The sequence below is a fragment of the Pristis pectinata genome, chromosome 24 (genome assembly GCF_009764475.1).
Source record: "Pristis pectinata isolate sPriPec2 chromosome 24, sPriPec2.1.pri, whole genome shotgun sequence".
Taxonomy (NCBI): Eukaryota; Metazoa; Chordata; class Chondrichthyes; order Rhinopristiformes; family Pristidae; genus Pristis; species Pristis pectinata.
This window is the reverse complement of record NC_067428.1, coordinates 15,855,427-15,873,048: the sequence shown is the minus strand read 5'-3', so window position 1 is coordinate 15,873,048 and position 17,622 is coordinate 15,855,427. Positions and strand designations below refer to the sequence as shown.

The window sequence follows — 17,622 nt, the reverse complement described above, 5'->3', positions numbered from 1 at the left end:
TGTAGATTGAGTGGTTAAGAAGGCATATGGGATACTTGCCATTATTAGCTGAGCCATTGTGAGCAGGAAGATCTTGATGACGCTTGTTAGGCCATACCTAAAGCACTGTGTACAGTTCTGGCTGCCATACTACAGGAAGCACCTTCAACGGGGAGCAGATGAGATTTACAAGGATGCTGAGGATTGAGAGGTTTACAAGGGGAGGCTCGCTATGCTGTGGTTGGTTCTTTTGGAACGGAGGAGGCTGAGGAGAGATTTAATTGAAGTGAGTAAAATAATGGGAGGCCAAGACATGATGAACAGGAAGGACCTCTGATGCTTAGCAGAGAGGTGCATAACTGCTGGGTGATGTTAAGTAATGGGCATAATTGGTGGAAGGCTGGCAGGGAGTTGAGGAAACCTTTTTCTTCCAGTGAGAGGCAGGAGTCTGGGAACTCACTCCCTGAAAAGCCTAGGATGTATCAGGACAGATATATATAGTAGTAGTAAATATATCTAAGTAGAACTGCATCAGGATGGATAGTCCCTCTTTTTGGTCAGTGTGGATGCAATGGTCTGAATGATATCTCTCTGTGTCATATATAACTAGTGGGAGACCAGAGGCTGCTAATGTTAAACAATCACTCATAAATCCATTTGGGAATTCTGTGGAAACCTGTGTCCCCTGAAAGCAATGGGAATGTGGAACTACTCCCACAGTGAGGGGTTGGGGTGAAGAAAAGAGGTGGGTTTAAGCTGGATAAAGGCATGAGGGTGAGGGGAGCAGAAAGAGATGGTGATGGTAGGAGATGGAGAGGGGTGCAAGGAGATTTGTGTGGGATGCAAACTCCAGCATGGAGCAGAGTGACTTGTTACTGTGGTTGTTGCTTGGCGGTAACTGTTGGCCAGTGATCAAACATTAGGAAGAGCCTGTCTGGGCTGCTGGGATAAGGTCACAGGTTAGCTAAACAGCTGTTGGCAAGAGGAAGCAGGAAGTTTACAGAATGGGCGTCAAACCATGGACAAGGATACAGCAACATTAAACATTGGCTGTGAGCCCTCGCCCTCCAGGAGTGAGCAAAGGATGAAAGATCCAGATTTACTGCCAGACTCAGGAAGCAACAATTAGTGCCTGGCTTTTCATTCTATTAATAAAGAAGACCTTTGATGTGGGGAGCATATACAGGAAGAGACCTCAAATCACTTTGATCACTGCAGTGCTGTTAAATGTCGGCTCTGTGGTTGATGAATGTGGGTTCAAATCCCCCTCCAGATACTTGAGTAAATAATCCCAAGCTGACATCCCTGCAGCACAATTAGCAGTGCCATCTTTTGGATGAGACATTAGACTGTCTGCCTTTTGAAACATACTGTCAGGGAAGAGGACAGAATGTTCCCAGCATCCAAAAACATATCAACTGGTCATTATTACACTGTGACATAAGAACTTAAGAAATAGAAGCTAGAGGAGGCCATTCTGCAACCCCACGTCTGCCCCGTCATTTAATAATGAGCAGCACAGTGGTGCTGCGGATAGTGCAGCTGCCTCACAGCTCCAGGGACATACAGTAGGTCTGGTTCTGACTTCTGGTGTTGTCAGTGTGGAATTTGCATGTTATCCCATGAGTGCATGGGTTTTCCCCGAGTGCTCCAGTTTCCTCCCACATCCCAATAATGTGCTGGTTGTTAGGCTAATTAGCATTGCATAATACCCCTGGTATAGGCAGGTGGGTGGTAGGGGAATCTGGGGGCTGTTGATAGGCATGTGTGAGAGAATAGGTTACAAGGAAATAAGTAGGAGTATGGGATTGCTCTGAGAGCTGATAGAGGCTCATTGGGCCAAATGGCCTCCTTTCTTATCATAAGGAACATGAGAAGTTTGTAAAATCTTTGACCTCAGTGCCGTTTTCCTGGCCTAACTCAATATTGCTTGATTTCCCAAATATCCAAAGATCTAATGATCTTTATCTTGAACAAACTCAGTGACCAAGTCTTCACAAACCTCTCAGGTTCAGAATTCCAAAGATTCACCATCTTCAGGGTGAAGAAATTTCATTTAAGTTTAGTCATGAACAGTTGGCCACTTATGTTGAGACCATGATTCCCTTATTCTAGATGGCACAGCCAGGGGAAACATCATCTCTGCATCTACCCTCTCAAGCCCTGTGGGAATGCCATACGTTTCAAAGAGATCATCTTTCATTCCCTGGGAATATGCTATGCAAGAATTGACTGTGCATTTGCTAGATTATAATAGTGAATACATTTCAGACAGTGCTTAAATCAGTTGGAAAGGGTTTTGGGATGTCCTGAGATTGTGGACTAGGGTATAGAAATGCATGTCCTTTCTCTTAATAATTGTCGAGGAAGCAATTGAGAAAAGCAATAAAATTCCAAGCAATCTCAAGTATGGGAAGGAAGTCGTATTTAATAAAGTTATTGGGGCTTGCTTCCTTCCACTGCGTTCCACAGCTTCTCTGGGGTTTGTACTGTTTGTAAAGATTCCATTTTTAAGTACTATGATTGCCTGTGTGAACATTGGCTCAATGGCAAGAGGAAAAGGATAATGGTTGATAGGTGTTTGAGGGGCTGCTAGGTATACAGTCCTTGTACTTTGTTGTATATTTAATAATTAAGACAATTGAAGGGAGCGTGGTGAAAAAAGTTTGCAGAGATACAAAAATTGCCCATGTCATTGACAGTGAAGAGGAAAGCTTTATTCTGCAGGAATATATAGATGGCCTGGTCAGTTGGTAGAAAATGGCAAATGGAATTTAATCCAGGGAAGTACATTTATAGAGGTGCAAAAAGTAGCAGATAAATAGGAGTGTACTTAAAAGTGTGGAAATACAGAGGGATCTCGGAGTATACATACACAGATTCTTAAAGATAGTAGAACTGGTAAATAAGGTGGTTTAGAAGTCATACTGGATACTTTTCTTTATTAGCTGAGTTGTAAAATATAAGACCAGGGAGAATATGCTAGAATTTTATGCAATGGTTGCTTGACCACAACTTGATTATTGTGTAGCTTTAAGGCGACAGCTTACAGGAAAGGTATGTTTGCTGTGAAGGTGTAGCCAAGATTGGAAAATTTTAACCATGGGTAAAGATTGGATAGGGTGAGATTGTTTTCTTTGGAACAGAGGAGGCTGACGGGAGACTTAACTGAGGTGTGTAAAGTTATAATGGGCTGAGAAAGAGTAGTTTACAAAGCATTTATATTTCTTAATAGAGGGGTCATTAACAAAGGGCTTGAATTTAATGTATTGAGGAAAATAGTAGATGTGCATTTGAAAAACTGTGACCTGTGAAGATATGGACCACATCGTGGCAAGTGGTAGCCGGCTGGTTAGCTTTTGTTTTGACTGGCACAGATATGATGGGCTGAATGGCTCCCTTCTACATCATATCATTTCTATGATACTATGATTCTACAGATTCAGACTGGGACTTTACAGAAGTATGGAAGGAGGCCATTTGGACCTTCGTGTGTTTGTAAGACTTACAGTTCAATGACTTGAATACCTTGTCATGTTTTTATGCTGCTGAGTTTGAGAGTCCCATTGAAATCTGGTTCTCTCTCCCTTCCAGCTGTTCCAGAGCTTAACAACCCTCTACTTGAAAACATTTCTCTTCTTTTCCCCTCCGATTCTTTGTCGGATTAATTTATATACCTGTGAGGGCTTAGGGTTTTTTCCTGGGGAAGGGTAGCAGATATTCATCAACCAGCCAGATTTCATGACATCATGAGATCAAGTGGCCAGGCTACAGGGTAAATACACACACACTCACCGCCTGTGCCTGACAGGAAGATATGAGGGGTTGGATGCCTCTTTGGCTTAACAAGGGAAGCTGTGGCTTTCTGTCCTTCAGGGCAGCCAGCTGACTCCTCAGTTTGTTCCTCTCCTCCAGTAACTGTATCCTCTCCTCCATGTATTTTTGTATCTCTTCCCGCAGCTTCCATTCTCTCTGTGTGAATTCGTCAGATTTTGTTTGCGCATCCTGCTTGCACTTGTTGTTCATCTTTTCCAGGTCATCTATCTTTGACTTCTGCTCACTATTCAACTGCCACGCCCTGCTGAAGTTTTTCTCAAATTCTGACACCTTCTGCCGGATGTCCATTTGAAACCTTAAAGAAAGTGGGGTGCAGTTGGCTTTGACCCGTTTCAATTGATCATTCAGGTCTAGGCTGTAGCTCACCCCTGTGGTCAGCTTTTTGAAGTTTGATTCATAATTTGCTTTGGCCTTGTCCAGTGCAGTCTGGAAGTCCTTACTCATAGATGTACAGTTTCCTTTAAGGTCCTGCAGCTGTAGAAGCAGGTTACTTATCTTGTTGTGCAGTCTTGCTTCCTCCAATTTCTGCCTTGCTTCCTTGAGCTCTTGTTCAACCATGAGCTTTGCCAGCTGGTCTTGGAGGGTGGAGTAGTTTCTCTTCAAGGTGTCATAATCTGCTTTTAAGATGCAATCTGGAGTTATGAAAAATGTGGAAACAGCATTAACATTTGTTCCTTGTTATTTTCAAAGCATTTTCATATCCAGCTGTTACAGTACAGAGTTCATTGTGGCTGAGCATACCAGGAGTACAGTGCTTGCTGGAACAGCATGGTGCATCAATGCATTGTGGAAACAGGATGAACTGTTACGTAGTAGGAGTATGTGGCGCTAGGCGATGGTGAGGAATGTGTTACCCAGTACAGTGAGCACAGTACCCTAGTGCTCTCTGACACATGTTTGCTATCTATTATGATCTAATGACTTGCCATGTGGAAGTGGGAAGCACAAAATACATCAAAGTAAAGTTTTCTAGGACTATTGTACAGATTGAGGCTATTCAGCTCTTTGAATTTGTTCAACATCATAGAAGTCAAAGAGTGATAGATTAATGCAGCATGAAAATAGGCCCTTCAGCCCAACTCGTCCATGCCAACCAGGATGCCCATCTAAGCTAGTCCCATTTGCCCACATTTGGCCCATATCCCTCTAAACCTTTCCTATCCATGTACCTGTTCAAGCATCTTATAAATGTTGTTATTGTACCTGCCTCAACCACTTCCTCTGGCAGCTCATTCTATATACACCCTCTGCATGAAGAAGTTGCTCCTCAGGTCCCTTTTAAATCTTTCCCCTCTCACCTTAAACCTATGCCCTCTAGTTATTGATTCCCTTTCCCTTGGGAAAAGACTGTGTAAATTCACCCTGTCTGTGCCCCTCATGATTTTATACACCTTTATAAGGTCACTCCTCAGTCTACTGTGCTGCAAGGAATAAAGTCCGAGCCTGCCCAAAACTCTCCCTGTAACTCAGGCCCTTGAGTCATGGCAACATTCTCGTAAATCTTCTTTGCACTCTTTCCTGCTTAATGATCTCTTTCCTATAACAGGGTAACCAAAACTATACACAGTACTCCAGTTGCAGCCTCACCAATGTCTTGTACAATTGCAACATAACTTCCCAACTTCTATACTCATGCCCTGACTGACGCATTCTTCACCTTCCTGTCTACCTGTGATGCCACTTTCAGGAAACTATATACTTGTACTCCTAGATACCACTGTTCTACAACACTCCCCAGGGCCTTACTGTTCACTGCATAAGTCCTACCCTGTTGTGACTTTCCAAAATGCAACACCTCACATTTATCTGAATTGAACTCCACTTGTCATTCCTCGGCCCACTTACCCAGCTGATCAAGATCCCCCTGTAATTTTTGATGGCCTTCTTCATTGTCTAAGATACCACCTATGTTATTGTCATCTGCAAACTTACTGACTGTGCCTTGTACATTCTCATCCAAATCACTTATATAACTGACAAACCAGCAGTGGGCCCAGAACTGATCCCTGTGGCACATCACTATTCACAGGCCTCCAATCCAAGAAACAACTTTCCACATTACCCTCTGCTTCTTACCATCAAACCATTTATGTACTCACTTAGCTATCTCTCCCTGGATCCCATGCAAACTACCCTTCCAGACTAGCCTTCCATACAGGACCTTGTCAAAGGCCCTGCCAAAATCCATATAGAAAATGTCCAACCGCCCTGCCCTCATCAATCTTCTTGATTACCTCTTCAAAAAACTCTAACAGATTTGTAAGACATGATTTCCCCCACACAAAGCCACACTGACTATCCCTAATCAGTCCTTATCTATCCAAATGCTGGTGTATCCTATCCCTCAGAATCCCTTCAGTTATTTACCCATACTTGATGTCAGCTCACTGGTCTATAGTTCCCTGGCTTGTCTTTGCTTCCTTTCCTAAATAACAGTACAACATTAGCCACACTCCAATCTTCTGGAACTTCATCTGTGGTGAAATATGATGCAAATATCTCTGTAAGGACCTCCGCAATTTCTTCCCTAGCATCCCACAAGGTCCAAGGTTGCACTTGATCAGGCCCTGGGGATTTATCCATCTTAATGTGCTTGAAGACCGTCAATACTGCATCTTTGGTAATTTGTGTATAGTCCAAGACTCATTTTCCTCAATTCCTTAGCTTCTATGATCTTCTCCACAGTAAAAGCTGATGAGAAATAGTCATTAAAAATCTCACCCATCTCACAACACATGGACGGCCATGCTGATCATTAAGGGGACCTATTATCTACCTAGCCACACTTTTACTCTTAATATACATGTAGAATCTCTTGGGATTTTTCTTAACCCTGCTTGCTAGATCCATCTCACAACCTCTTTTTGCCCTCCTGCTTTCCCTCTTGGGTGTACTCCTACACTTCTTGCAGTCGTTGAGGGATCCACTTGATCCCAACTGCTCAAACCTGATGTATGCCTCCTTTTTGCTGACCAGAGCCTCAATATTTCTCATCAACCAAGGTTCCCTAAACTTTCCAGCCTTGCCCTTCACCCTAACAAGAATCTGCTATCCCTGAACTCTTGCCTCCCACTTGCCACACAGTCTCACCCAATCGACCTCTGCAAGTTCCCGCCTAGTGGCTCCAAAATTGGCCCTGCCCCAATTTAAGACCTTAACTTGTGGACTAGTCCTAGCTTTCTCCATAACTATTATAAAACTGATAGAATTATGGTTACTGGTCACAAAGTGCTGTCTCACTGACACTTCAGTCACTAGCCCTACCTCGTTCCCTAAGAGGAGGTCCAGTGTTGCGCCCTCTCTAGTAGGACCCTCTATATATTGATTAAGGAAGCTTTCTGAAACACGTTTAACAAATTCCACCCCATCCAAGTCCTTTGAACTATGGGTGACCCAGTCAATATTAGGGAACTTAAAATTTCCCACTAATACTACCCTATCAATGAGATCATGGCTGACCTCTACCTGTACTCCTCCTGGGCTAACTCCTAATCTCCTGAGCCAGCAAAAATTTGACTAATCTTCATTTTGAAATTCCCAATTTACAGTTTTTGGGGGAAAAATTGCATATTTCCACCAATTCGTGACAAAGACCTTCCTCACATTACCCCTGGATGGAGCAGCTCCTAATTACAATGTTCTCTCCAGGCCTATGACTTACCTTGAAAGTAGGAATAGTATGGTAAACAATACTTTAGGCTTGTAAGATTCTGTGGATTAAAAGAAAATGGAGTTATTATCATTCAGTGCACAATGTTGTGTTGTTCCTTTTCCAGATCATTCACCCAGAGGAAAGAGCCAAAGTCATAAGGTCTTCCCCCAACAAATCACTGGCATGATACTTTAGGAAGACAATAAAGAGAGATGTGGTCTGACCTCAAAATCCCCTGGGATATTGGGAAAGGGAAAGATGTCGAGGTGGGAATTGTGACAGCACACATGATCTGAGAAAAGAATGAGAGTTGGAAATAATAGAATGAGTTTTGAGATCAACAGGAAATCTGCCTAATATATATCACCTTTAAAATAACAATTTCCCAGGGGAAACATTAGTTCCACAACTGCCTCGTCAAGTTTCTGTTCAACCGTTGTTATCACATTTCACTCCAATCAAATTGCATTTTTAACAACATAGCACAGATGAAATTTCCAGGATCCATCTGTCTTGAAGGAATCTCTGGGAATCATAAAAAAAAATTGAGAAAGTTTGTAATTTGGTCAACCTAAGTGCCATTAAGACTGGAAAAGGATCATGGGAAATTAGGTCAATAATGAAGGTAGCTCAGACTAAGAATCAGATTTATTATCACTGACATATGACGTGAAATGTGTTGTTTTGCAGCAGCAGGACAATGCAAAGATATAAAAAAATTTATGAATTACAGAAATAAATAGTGCAAAATAAAGAATAATGATGTGGTGTTCATGGGTTTATGGATTGTTTAATCTGAAGGGAAATCTGATGGGGGAGGAGAAGAAGCTGATCCTGAATCATTGGGTGTGGGTCTTCAGGCTCCTGTGCCTCCTCCCCGATGGTAGTAACAAGAAGAAGGCATGTCCCCGATGGTGAAGGTCCTTGATGATAGATGCCGCCTTCTTGAGGCACCACCTCTTGAAGATGTCCTCGATGATGGGGAGGTTTGTGTCCGTGATGGAGCTTAAAGGTCACATTCAAAGACGCAGTGCAGTAATTAGATTAGGGAAGTGTTTTGATCACAAGGCATAGCTAGTTGGAGCAAAGATACACATTTGGAGGTTGGAATGCAGACTAGGTATAGAAGAGCTGATCATAAAATAAGCAGAATCACAATATAAAAAGACCAAAAATTAGAGCACACATTTGCAGAGGAAATGGGGGAAATCATTGTTATGCAAATGAAGGCAGAAGTCCCAGTTGTCAGGCAAATAGAGGCAACACCTGCAGAGGTAAAACAATGATCAAAAACTACAAAGAATAGCAGGTTACTGATGTATTAGCGTGAAACCGTAAAATCCACATGTAATTATTGTAATGCGAACACTATCAATTGCTGGAAGTTTTTTGGGTCAGTGGAGTATCCTTGAGCTCTCACTCCCCAGTGTGCAGTGTAACAGGGCCTGAATAAACCGACTTGTTCAAGAAACTCACCACTGCTGTATGAGATTTTCTTTGTGTGCTGTTCTGATCTGAACCGTAATTTAGAGGGGGACTGGGCCCCATGTGAAAGCCAGATTCAGGGTGCAGGCCAACACGCAAATCTCTCCAGCAGTCTTACTATCCTTTTATGGGATAAAATTCTCTTTGATGTTCCTGCAAAGTGCCTTGGATATTTGGCTATGTAAAAGCTGCTGTATAGAGCAAGTTGGTGAATGCCTTGGTCCCATACTAAAGGTTAAATGAAGATCTTCCTGTGGTAACTTTTACTAATCTCAGGACCTCCCAAATTGCTTTGCCAACAAAAAGATACTTTTTAGCTAGAGTATGAGGATCAAGGCCTGAGGATCAGAATAAAGAGAGAGCTGCCCACAGACAGGAGCGCAGGGGTCAAGGATTGCTGATCAGAGTAGCAGTAGATGGTAAGTAGTGTTTCACAAGTTTCAGTGCTGGACACTGCTGTTCCTCCTTTCCATTAGTAATTTTGGCTTGGAAATCAGATGTGCCATTTCAAATTTTGACATCAAAATTTTAATTGTTCATCCTGAAGGAGGTGATAAACGAAAGGCTGCAATTTTATAAGAAGGTCCAGAGGCCTCACACAGCTTGCAAAACAAAAATCTAAATAGAGCGAAGGAGCAGTGAGATCTGGGGACAGAGACAGATAACAGGTGGCCAGGTAGGTTAACAACTAGAGGATAAAAGGCAGGGCTCAATTCACGAGGGATAGAATCAGAAAGCAGAGATCTGTGCATATAAATTCAGTTGCATCAAACACACTCCAGAGTAACTATATGGTCCTGCCAGGGGGAGCAGTGGAGGCAGATTCAATTCTAGAATTTAATGGTGAGCTGGATAAGGATGTGAAAGTAGAGATTTGTGCAGATAAATTCAGTCGCATCAAGGACACTCTGTGGTAGTTGCATCAATGCACCATATCCTGCATCTGAGATTCACTCAGTTGAAGTCAATGGAATAAGTTTCATATCACATACTCAGGTCAGAAGTGGTATGTTCTCTAGTGATTGCACTTTGCAAGACCCAGCCAATGTTCATTGGCTAATAAAGAGCAATTAGCACCTGCACCATAAAATTCCCAGGCAATATTCATCTCCAACAAGAGGGGGTCTTGCCATCTACCCTTGACAATCAATGGCATTACCTGTGATCCTTGTTGTTGTGGTGGTGGTGGTGGTGGTGGTGGTGGTGGTGGGTGGGTGGGTGGGTGGGGAGAGGGGGGAAGGGGTGGTGGGGAAGTCAGCAGCGAACAGACATTCAACTGGACTGACCACATGAATACCATGGCTATAATATCAGGTCAGAGGTGGGCCATCCTGTGGCAAGTGACGCACCTCCTGACACCAGAGCTTTTTCTACCATCTACAAGGCACGAGTCTTGCAGATCAGCACCAACAACTCTCAATGCAGGAGAAAATAGCCTGTTTGTCTGCTACCAGATCCATACTGTAAACATGTATTCCTTTTACCACCAGCACACCATGGCTGCAGTGTGTACCATCTACAAAATGCACCGCATTTACTCTCCCAAACCCATGACTTCTACCATCAAGAAGGACAAGGGCTTCAGGTGTACACAGACTCTACCACCTGTAGATTCCCCTCCTTGTCATAGTTCCTAGTGCTGATCCTCAATTCGGCCCCATTGATGTGCAGCACATGATTTCCGTGCAGCACATGATTTCCGTGCACTACTAATTGCATAATAACACACACCTGAGTTCCATCAGGAGACTCTTATTAGAACCCTGGTTCCACTAGCACTGGTTGCCAGAGTATTGGTCTACTTCTGGGTATATGGTATCTCCTGGCTGCTTACAGCTGGCAACTCTAGAGCAGTCCTGGTTTTGCTGTTCTCCTTAGAAACCCTGTTTTCGTGTTGGGACTCTGTCTCAGAGCCCCGAGGCAAGATTCCTTCTGGTCGCTGTCTGAGTTTGGTTCTGAGGAAGCATCCCGTCTCTAGTCTCGTACTGGTGTTCTGCATTCGGGTTCTCCGTGATCTTGCTCCTTGTGTGATATTGTGACACTCCTAGTGTCCTAGTCATTCACAATCCTAACATGGAAGTATCTTGTTGTACCTTCATCATTGCTAGGTCTACGTCCTGAAACTCTCTGCAGGACTTTCACCAGAAGGATAGCAACAATTCAAGGAAGTGGTTCACCACCACCTTTTCAAGTAGAATTAGGGATGAGCAATAAATGCTAGCCTTGTTGGCAATGCCCAAATCCCAAAAAATAAATAAATTAAAATGCTGATATGTACGGGCTGCTTATTGATATTGACTAAGATGAATGTCTCATTGTTTCCTTTAAACTATTTATCAACTCTTGATTAAATCACACAGAGCTTTGTGAGCAGCTCCAAGCACTGTATAATGAATAGGATATGGAGGCACTGGAGAAGGTGCAAAAAATTCAAAAGAATGAAACCAGACCTGACTTATAACTGCTGGGGGAAATTGAACAAGGTGATGTTCTTATCTCTTGAAAACATGACTGGTGATCTGACAGAAGTCTTGAAAATTAAGCAGTTGTTTGATGATTCAGAGGTGGAGGAGATATTTCTACTTCTGGGGGATACCAGAACAATGGAGTATTAATATAAAAGAGTCTCAGATAAATTTAGCAAGGAATTCAGGGGAAATATTTTTCCCGAGAGAGTGGAACTCACCCTCATAGGTAGTGGTTGAGATAAAAAGCAGAGATGGATTTAAGGGGAACCAGGATTAACACGTAGAACATAGAACAGTACGGCACAGGAACAGGCCCTTCAGCCCACAATGTTGTGCCGAACTAATTAAACTAGTAATTAAACATCTAACTTAACTAATCCTTCCTGCCTACTTAACATTCATATCCCTCCATTCTCTGCACATTCTTGCGCCTATCTAAGAGCCTCTTAAACGCCTCCGTCGTATTTGCCTCCACCACCACCCCTAGTAGCGCATTCCAGGCACACAACACTCTCTGCGTAAAAAAAAACTTGCCCCACTCATCTCCTTTGAACTTATCCCCTCTCACCTTAACTGCAGTATTAGACATTTCAACCCTGGGAAAAAGATACTGGCTGTCTACTCTATCATAACCTTATAAATTTCTATCAGGTCTCCCCTCAGCTTCCACCGCTCCAGAGAAAACAACCCAAGTTTGTCCAACCTCTCCTTATAGCACATGCCCTCTAATCCAGGCAGCATCCTGGTAAATCTCTTCTGCACCCTCTCCAAAGCCTCCACTTCCTTCCTATAATAGGGTGACCAGAATTGAATGCAATGCTCCAGATGCAGTCGAACCAGAGTTTTATAACATAACTTCCTGACTCTTGGACTCAGTGCTCCAATTAATAAGGGCAAGCATGCCATATAGCTTCTTTACCACCCTATCAACCTGTGCAGTACTTTCAGAGAACTATGGACTTGGAGCCCAAGGTCCCTCTGTACATCAACACTGTTAAGGGTCCTGCCAAAGTGCACTTTGATCTTCCAAAGTGCAACACCTCACTCTTGGTCAGATTAAACTCCATCAGCCATTTCTCTGCCCATATCTGCAACTAATCTATATCTTGCTATGTCCTTTGGCAATCTTCTACACTACCTACGACGCCACCAACCTTTGTATTGTCTGCGAACTTACTAACCGACCCATCCACATTTTCATCCAAGTCATCTACATATGTCACAAGCAGCAGAGGTCCAAGTATGGATCCTTGCAGAACACCACCAGTCACAGACCTCCAGCCAGAATGTCCCATCGACCACTACCCTCTATCTTCTATAGGCAAGCCAATTCTGAATCCAAACGGCCAAGTCTCTGTGGATCCCATGTGGATCCAAGAAGAAGGGAAGAAGAAGACCATGAAGGGAAAGAGAATTGAGAGCAGTGGTAATGAGGGGAGGGTGAAGGGAGATGGAGAGGGAGAGGAGGCTGGTGTGTATCTGAAACAACTGAATAAAATTAATGGGCTGAATGTCCTGTGTCTGTGTTCTAAATTCAGTGCAGCCACTGTCATGATGTAGGAAATGTGAAACCCGCTTTGCATACAGCAAAATAGCAATGAGATAAATGATTGAGTAACCTGCTTTAGTGCTGATTATTGAGGGCTAAGCATTGGCAAGGACACCGTTGAGATCTCCTTTCTCTTTTTTGAAATTAAGTCATGGAATCCTCAGCATTAATTTGAGAGGGGAAGTGGGTGTTTAGATTAAAATCTTTATCAAAAGATAGCACCTCAGCACCTTAGAACGCCCTCAGTTCTGGCACTGGGATCAGCAGACTAGACTACGCATTCAAATCTCTGGAATGGAGCTCAAATGTATGACCTCAATGTCTTCAGCTGCGCACCCTGAAGCCTCCTTCTCTCTCCTTTCTTACAACACTCCTTAAAGCCTCAATCTTTGACTGACTCTTTGGCCACCTTTTCACGTGCATTGACACCACAGTGTTTGTGTAATAACACTTCAAGAGCTGACCTTTGGGACATTTCTGACTCCAGGCCAATAGAAACAGAGTGCAATGAGTGGTTAGGGTCTGGAAATGCACTACCAGGGGTAGCAGTGGAGGTAGGTTCAATTCTAGAATTCAGAAATGAGCTGGATAAGGATCTGAAAGGAAAGAATTTGCAGGGCTCTGGGAAGAAGGTGCGTAAGTGGGATTAGTTCAAGAATTATTTACATAGAACTGCAATAGACTTTGAGGCCTTCTTGCATTCTGTGGTATTGTTAATGCAAAGGGCATGATTTTGCACAGTTACAGAATCATTAATGGCTTAGCATGAGACCACTTGGCTATTCTTCTCCACACCAGCCAATGAAGAGCTAGCCAGCCCAATCCCACTTCCCAAGTCTTGGTCTATAAACCTGAAGGTTCTGGCTTCTTGCATGCTTATCCCATCTTGATTTAAATATGTTCATTGTTTCTACCTCCACCATCTTTTCTGGTGGACAGTTCCAAGCCATTGACACATTTTGGGTAAAAAGATTTCTCCCAACTCCCCTCTAATTCACCACTTACTGATTTTAATTCAATTCCCCTGGTAATTCACTTAAAGGAAATTTGGTCCTATCTATTCACCGTCTCCAGATCCCTCATAATTTTATGCATCTCAGGAATCAAAAAAGACTTGCCTTGCGGGGGATGCAGGTTTGCAAACTCTTGTTCATGTTGTTTAGTTTTTCTGTGAGATTGCCAGCCAAGTAATAGCAACCCGTCATATTCTTCTTTTGCTTGTTGATGGTACTTTGTAGATTCTCAATATCCTCGATCAACTTGGCAGACTGGTTCTGAGTGCTCTTCAGCTGAGACTGCTGGTTGCTGTGAGTGCTGCCATAGATCATGAAGAGGACAAGCCCCAAGATAATCAGCAGCTGGATGATACTGGTGCACAGGAGACAGTACCTGAAATAGAAACTGCAGCTGTTGGATTTCGTCCTCTTGTAGTCCTTGTTGTTATAGCCCAGTTTCTTCATTGGGTAGTTGTGGTCCATGGCTGGACCTCACAAACTGCCAAGCTCCCCGAGAAAATCTCCAAGAGCACTGAAGAACAGGATGGGTGGTGTGGTCTGCTGAAATATAACCACCACTTGCGTGCGAACGGAATCAGCCATCTGCCACTCGAGAATCATCTTGCACAAACTGTAAATATGATTGGTCTAATCTGCCTGTCAGACTCTTTCCTGCAAACCATGTATTCCAGAAGCCTGGAATAAACAAACATTATCTCCTAGCACAGCACAGGAAGAAACCTCATTCATAATCCCTGACAAGTGTTTAATTTAGCTGCAAGATGTGAAGTGGGTCCCCTGACACAACAACATTCCTGAAGGAAGCAGACCTTGTCAGAACAAACGGGAACAAAAAAAGAACAGTACAGAAGAGGATACTGCTTACACTGAAGGCTGTGGGCTATAGCAGTGAATGTTATAGTAAGTAATTGGGGTACATTAGGATGTTACGTTGAGGAGTGTAGCTAGGGCTTGATAGCAATAATTTATGATTTAATTATGAAAATATGTCTAGAATCATTAGACAAAATTAAGAATGAATGGGAAAGTGAACTCCAGACATCTATAACTATAGAGACTTGGAAGAAAATTCTTCATTTAGTTAATACATCTTCACTGTGTGCCAGACACTCGTTGATACAGTTTAAGGTAGTCCACAGGACCCATATGTCCAAAGATAAGTTAGCTCGTTTTTATAACCATATAAATCCTATATGTGATAGATGTAAATCGAATGTGGCTTCTTTGACACATATGTTTTGGTCCTGTCCTCTTTTGAAAAAATATTGGAAAGACATTTTTGACAATATTTCAAATGTATTGAAGATTGATTTACAACCTCACCCTATCACTGCAATTTTTGGATTACCAAGGATAGACTCTGGCCATTTATCTGCTTCCGCTTACCGTATGATTGCTTTTGTTACATTAATGGCCAAATGATCCATTTTGCTTAAATGGAAGGATCCAATACCCCCCACTACTTTTCAATGGTTCTCTCAAACTATATCATGTTTAAACTTGGAAAAAATTAGGAGTGGTAATTCCTTAAATTCGCTTAAATTTGAAGATATTTGGAGTCCATTTATTCAATATTTTCACATGATGTAGATCCCCTTTCAATAACTTTCCAACTTGGAGGAACGGAGTTGACGACATAATATTGCTATGTTTCTACCGAGAAATTTTAGTCCAGTTTTTTTTCTTTTTTTTTGTTGTTTTTTTTTGAAATTTTATTTATTTTTTTTGTTTAGTTTAGTTTATATTGTTCACAATTTTTCTTATTGATTTGGTTTTTTTTAAAATTTATATAATAAATCTTTTTCTTTCCTTTCTTTTATATTATATTCATTTACTAAGAGATCGTTGGATCTACAGTTTTTTTTAATATTTTATTGTTCTTTATGATTATCTATGCTATGATTGTTCTCCTGATCTCTTTGTATTACATGTATAAATATTGATGTTATTTATCAATCTGTATTAATTTGAAAACTAATAAAAAGATTGAAAAAGAAAGAGGAGTGTGGAGTATACAACTGTGTAACAGTGAGGGTGAGGAGTATATCAGTGAGCACTACAGTGAGGAATGTGGGGTATGTCAACTTGTTACATCGAAAGATGTTGGGGTGGCAGATCATTATAGTAAGAGGCCTGGAGACAATCATAGTTACTAAGGGATGTGTAATATATCAGAGTGTTTCAATGGAAGATGTGGATTATAACAGAGTGTTACAGTTGGGGCTTATGGGTATATCACAGTTTTACTAGGGGTGAAGGATATTTCAGAGTGTTAGCAAGGGGTGTGAGGTATCTCAGAGTATTAGGGTGAGGGCCATGGTATATATCTGAAGGTTATAGTGAGGGGTGTGGGTCACATTAGTCTGTTGCTCTGTATTGTGCAAAGTACACTATATACATCACGTTCTGTGGAGTATATCATAAAGCGTTACAGAAAGGGATATTGAGTATACAGGAGTGTTCACATGAAGTGTGCAGAATGGATTGGATTGTTACAATGAAAGGTGTGGGGTATATTCAGGTCTTAAATATGGGCAGGGCCAATTTTGGAGGCATTAGGTGGGAGCTTGCAGAGGTTGACTGGGTGAAACTGTTTGCAGGTAAAGGCATGGCTGGCAAGTGAGAGGCTTTTAAAAGTATGATATTGAGAATTCAGCGACAGCAAGTTCTTCTTAGGGTGAAGGCCAAGGCTGGTATGTTTAGGGAATGTTGGTTGATGAGAGATATTGAGATTCTGGTCAGGAAAAAGAAAGAGACATACGTCAGGTTTAAGCAGTTGGGATTGGGCGAGTCCCTCAATGAGTATAAGAAGTGTAGGAGTACACTTAAGAGGGAAATTAGGAGGGCAAAAAGAGGGAATGAAATATCTGGCAGGCAAGGTTAAGAAAAATGCCAAGAGATTCAACATGTATATGAAAAGTAAAATGGTCGTTAAGGAGAGAACCAGCATGGCCATCTACGTGTAGAGCCACAGGAGGTGGGTGAAATTTTTAATGAATATTTCTCATCAGTTTTACTGTGGAGGAGATCATAGAAGCTATGGAATTGAGGCAAATGAGTCGTGATGCCTTGGACCACACATAGATTACCTTGTGGGAAGCTAAGGAAGAAATTGTGGAAGCCCTTGCAGAGATATTTGCACAGGTGAAGTTCCGGAATACTGGAGAGTGGCTAGTGTTGTCCTGTTATTTAAGAAGGGCAGCAAAGACAAGCCAGTGAACTACAGGCCAGTGAGCCTGACATCAGTGGTGGGTAAGTTACCGGAGGGGATTCTGAAGGACAGGATACACCAGTATTTGGATAGACAAAGCTGATTAGGTGTAGTGAACATGGCTTGTTTGTGGGAAATAGTGTTTCACAAATCTATTAAAGTTTTTTCAAGAGGTAACCAAAAGGATTGATGGGGGTGGGGCGGTTGGACATTGTCTATATGGGTTTTAGCAAGGCCTTTGGCAAGGTACTGCATGGAAGTCTCGTCTGGAAGGTTAGTTCACATGTGGTCCAGCCAGAAATAGATAAGTGGAAACATAATTGGCGTGATGTAAGAAGCAGACGATGATAGTGGAAGGTTGTTTTTCAGACTGGAGGCCTGTGAATAGTGGTGTGTCACAGGGATCAGTGCTGGGTCCATTGTTA

General features: G+C 42.3%; 1 protein-coding gene across 2 annotated transcripts in view; it reads right to left on the bottom strand.

Annotated features, from left to right (window-relative positions):
* plvapa (plasmalemma vesicle associated protein a) overlaps positions 1 to 14,543 on the bottom strand; it is a 40,272-nt gene extending 25,729 nt beyond the window's left edge. The window contains exons 1-3 of one of the 2 annotated variants that reach the window (XM_052038265.1): positions 14,089 to 14,543; positions 7,478 to 7,526; positions 3,775 to 4,448 (exon numbers count right to left, since the gene is read on the bottom strand). In XM_052038265.1, coding sequence (XP_051894225.1) covers positions 3,775 to 4,448; positions 7,478 to 7,526; positions 14,089 to 14,448 — 1,083 coding nt within the window. In that variant the 5' untranslated portion in view covers positions 14,449 to 14,543. The remainder of the gene's footprint in view (positions 1 to 3,774; positions 4,449 to 7,477; positions 7,527 to 14,088) is intronic. The other variant, XM_052038264.1, reaches the window with a different exon arrangement.
* Between the last annotated feature and the right edge of the window lie 3,079 nt (positions 14,544 to 17,622).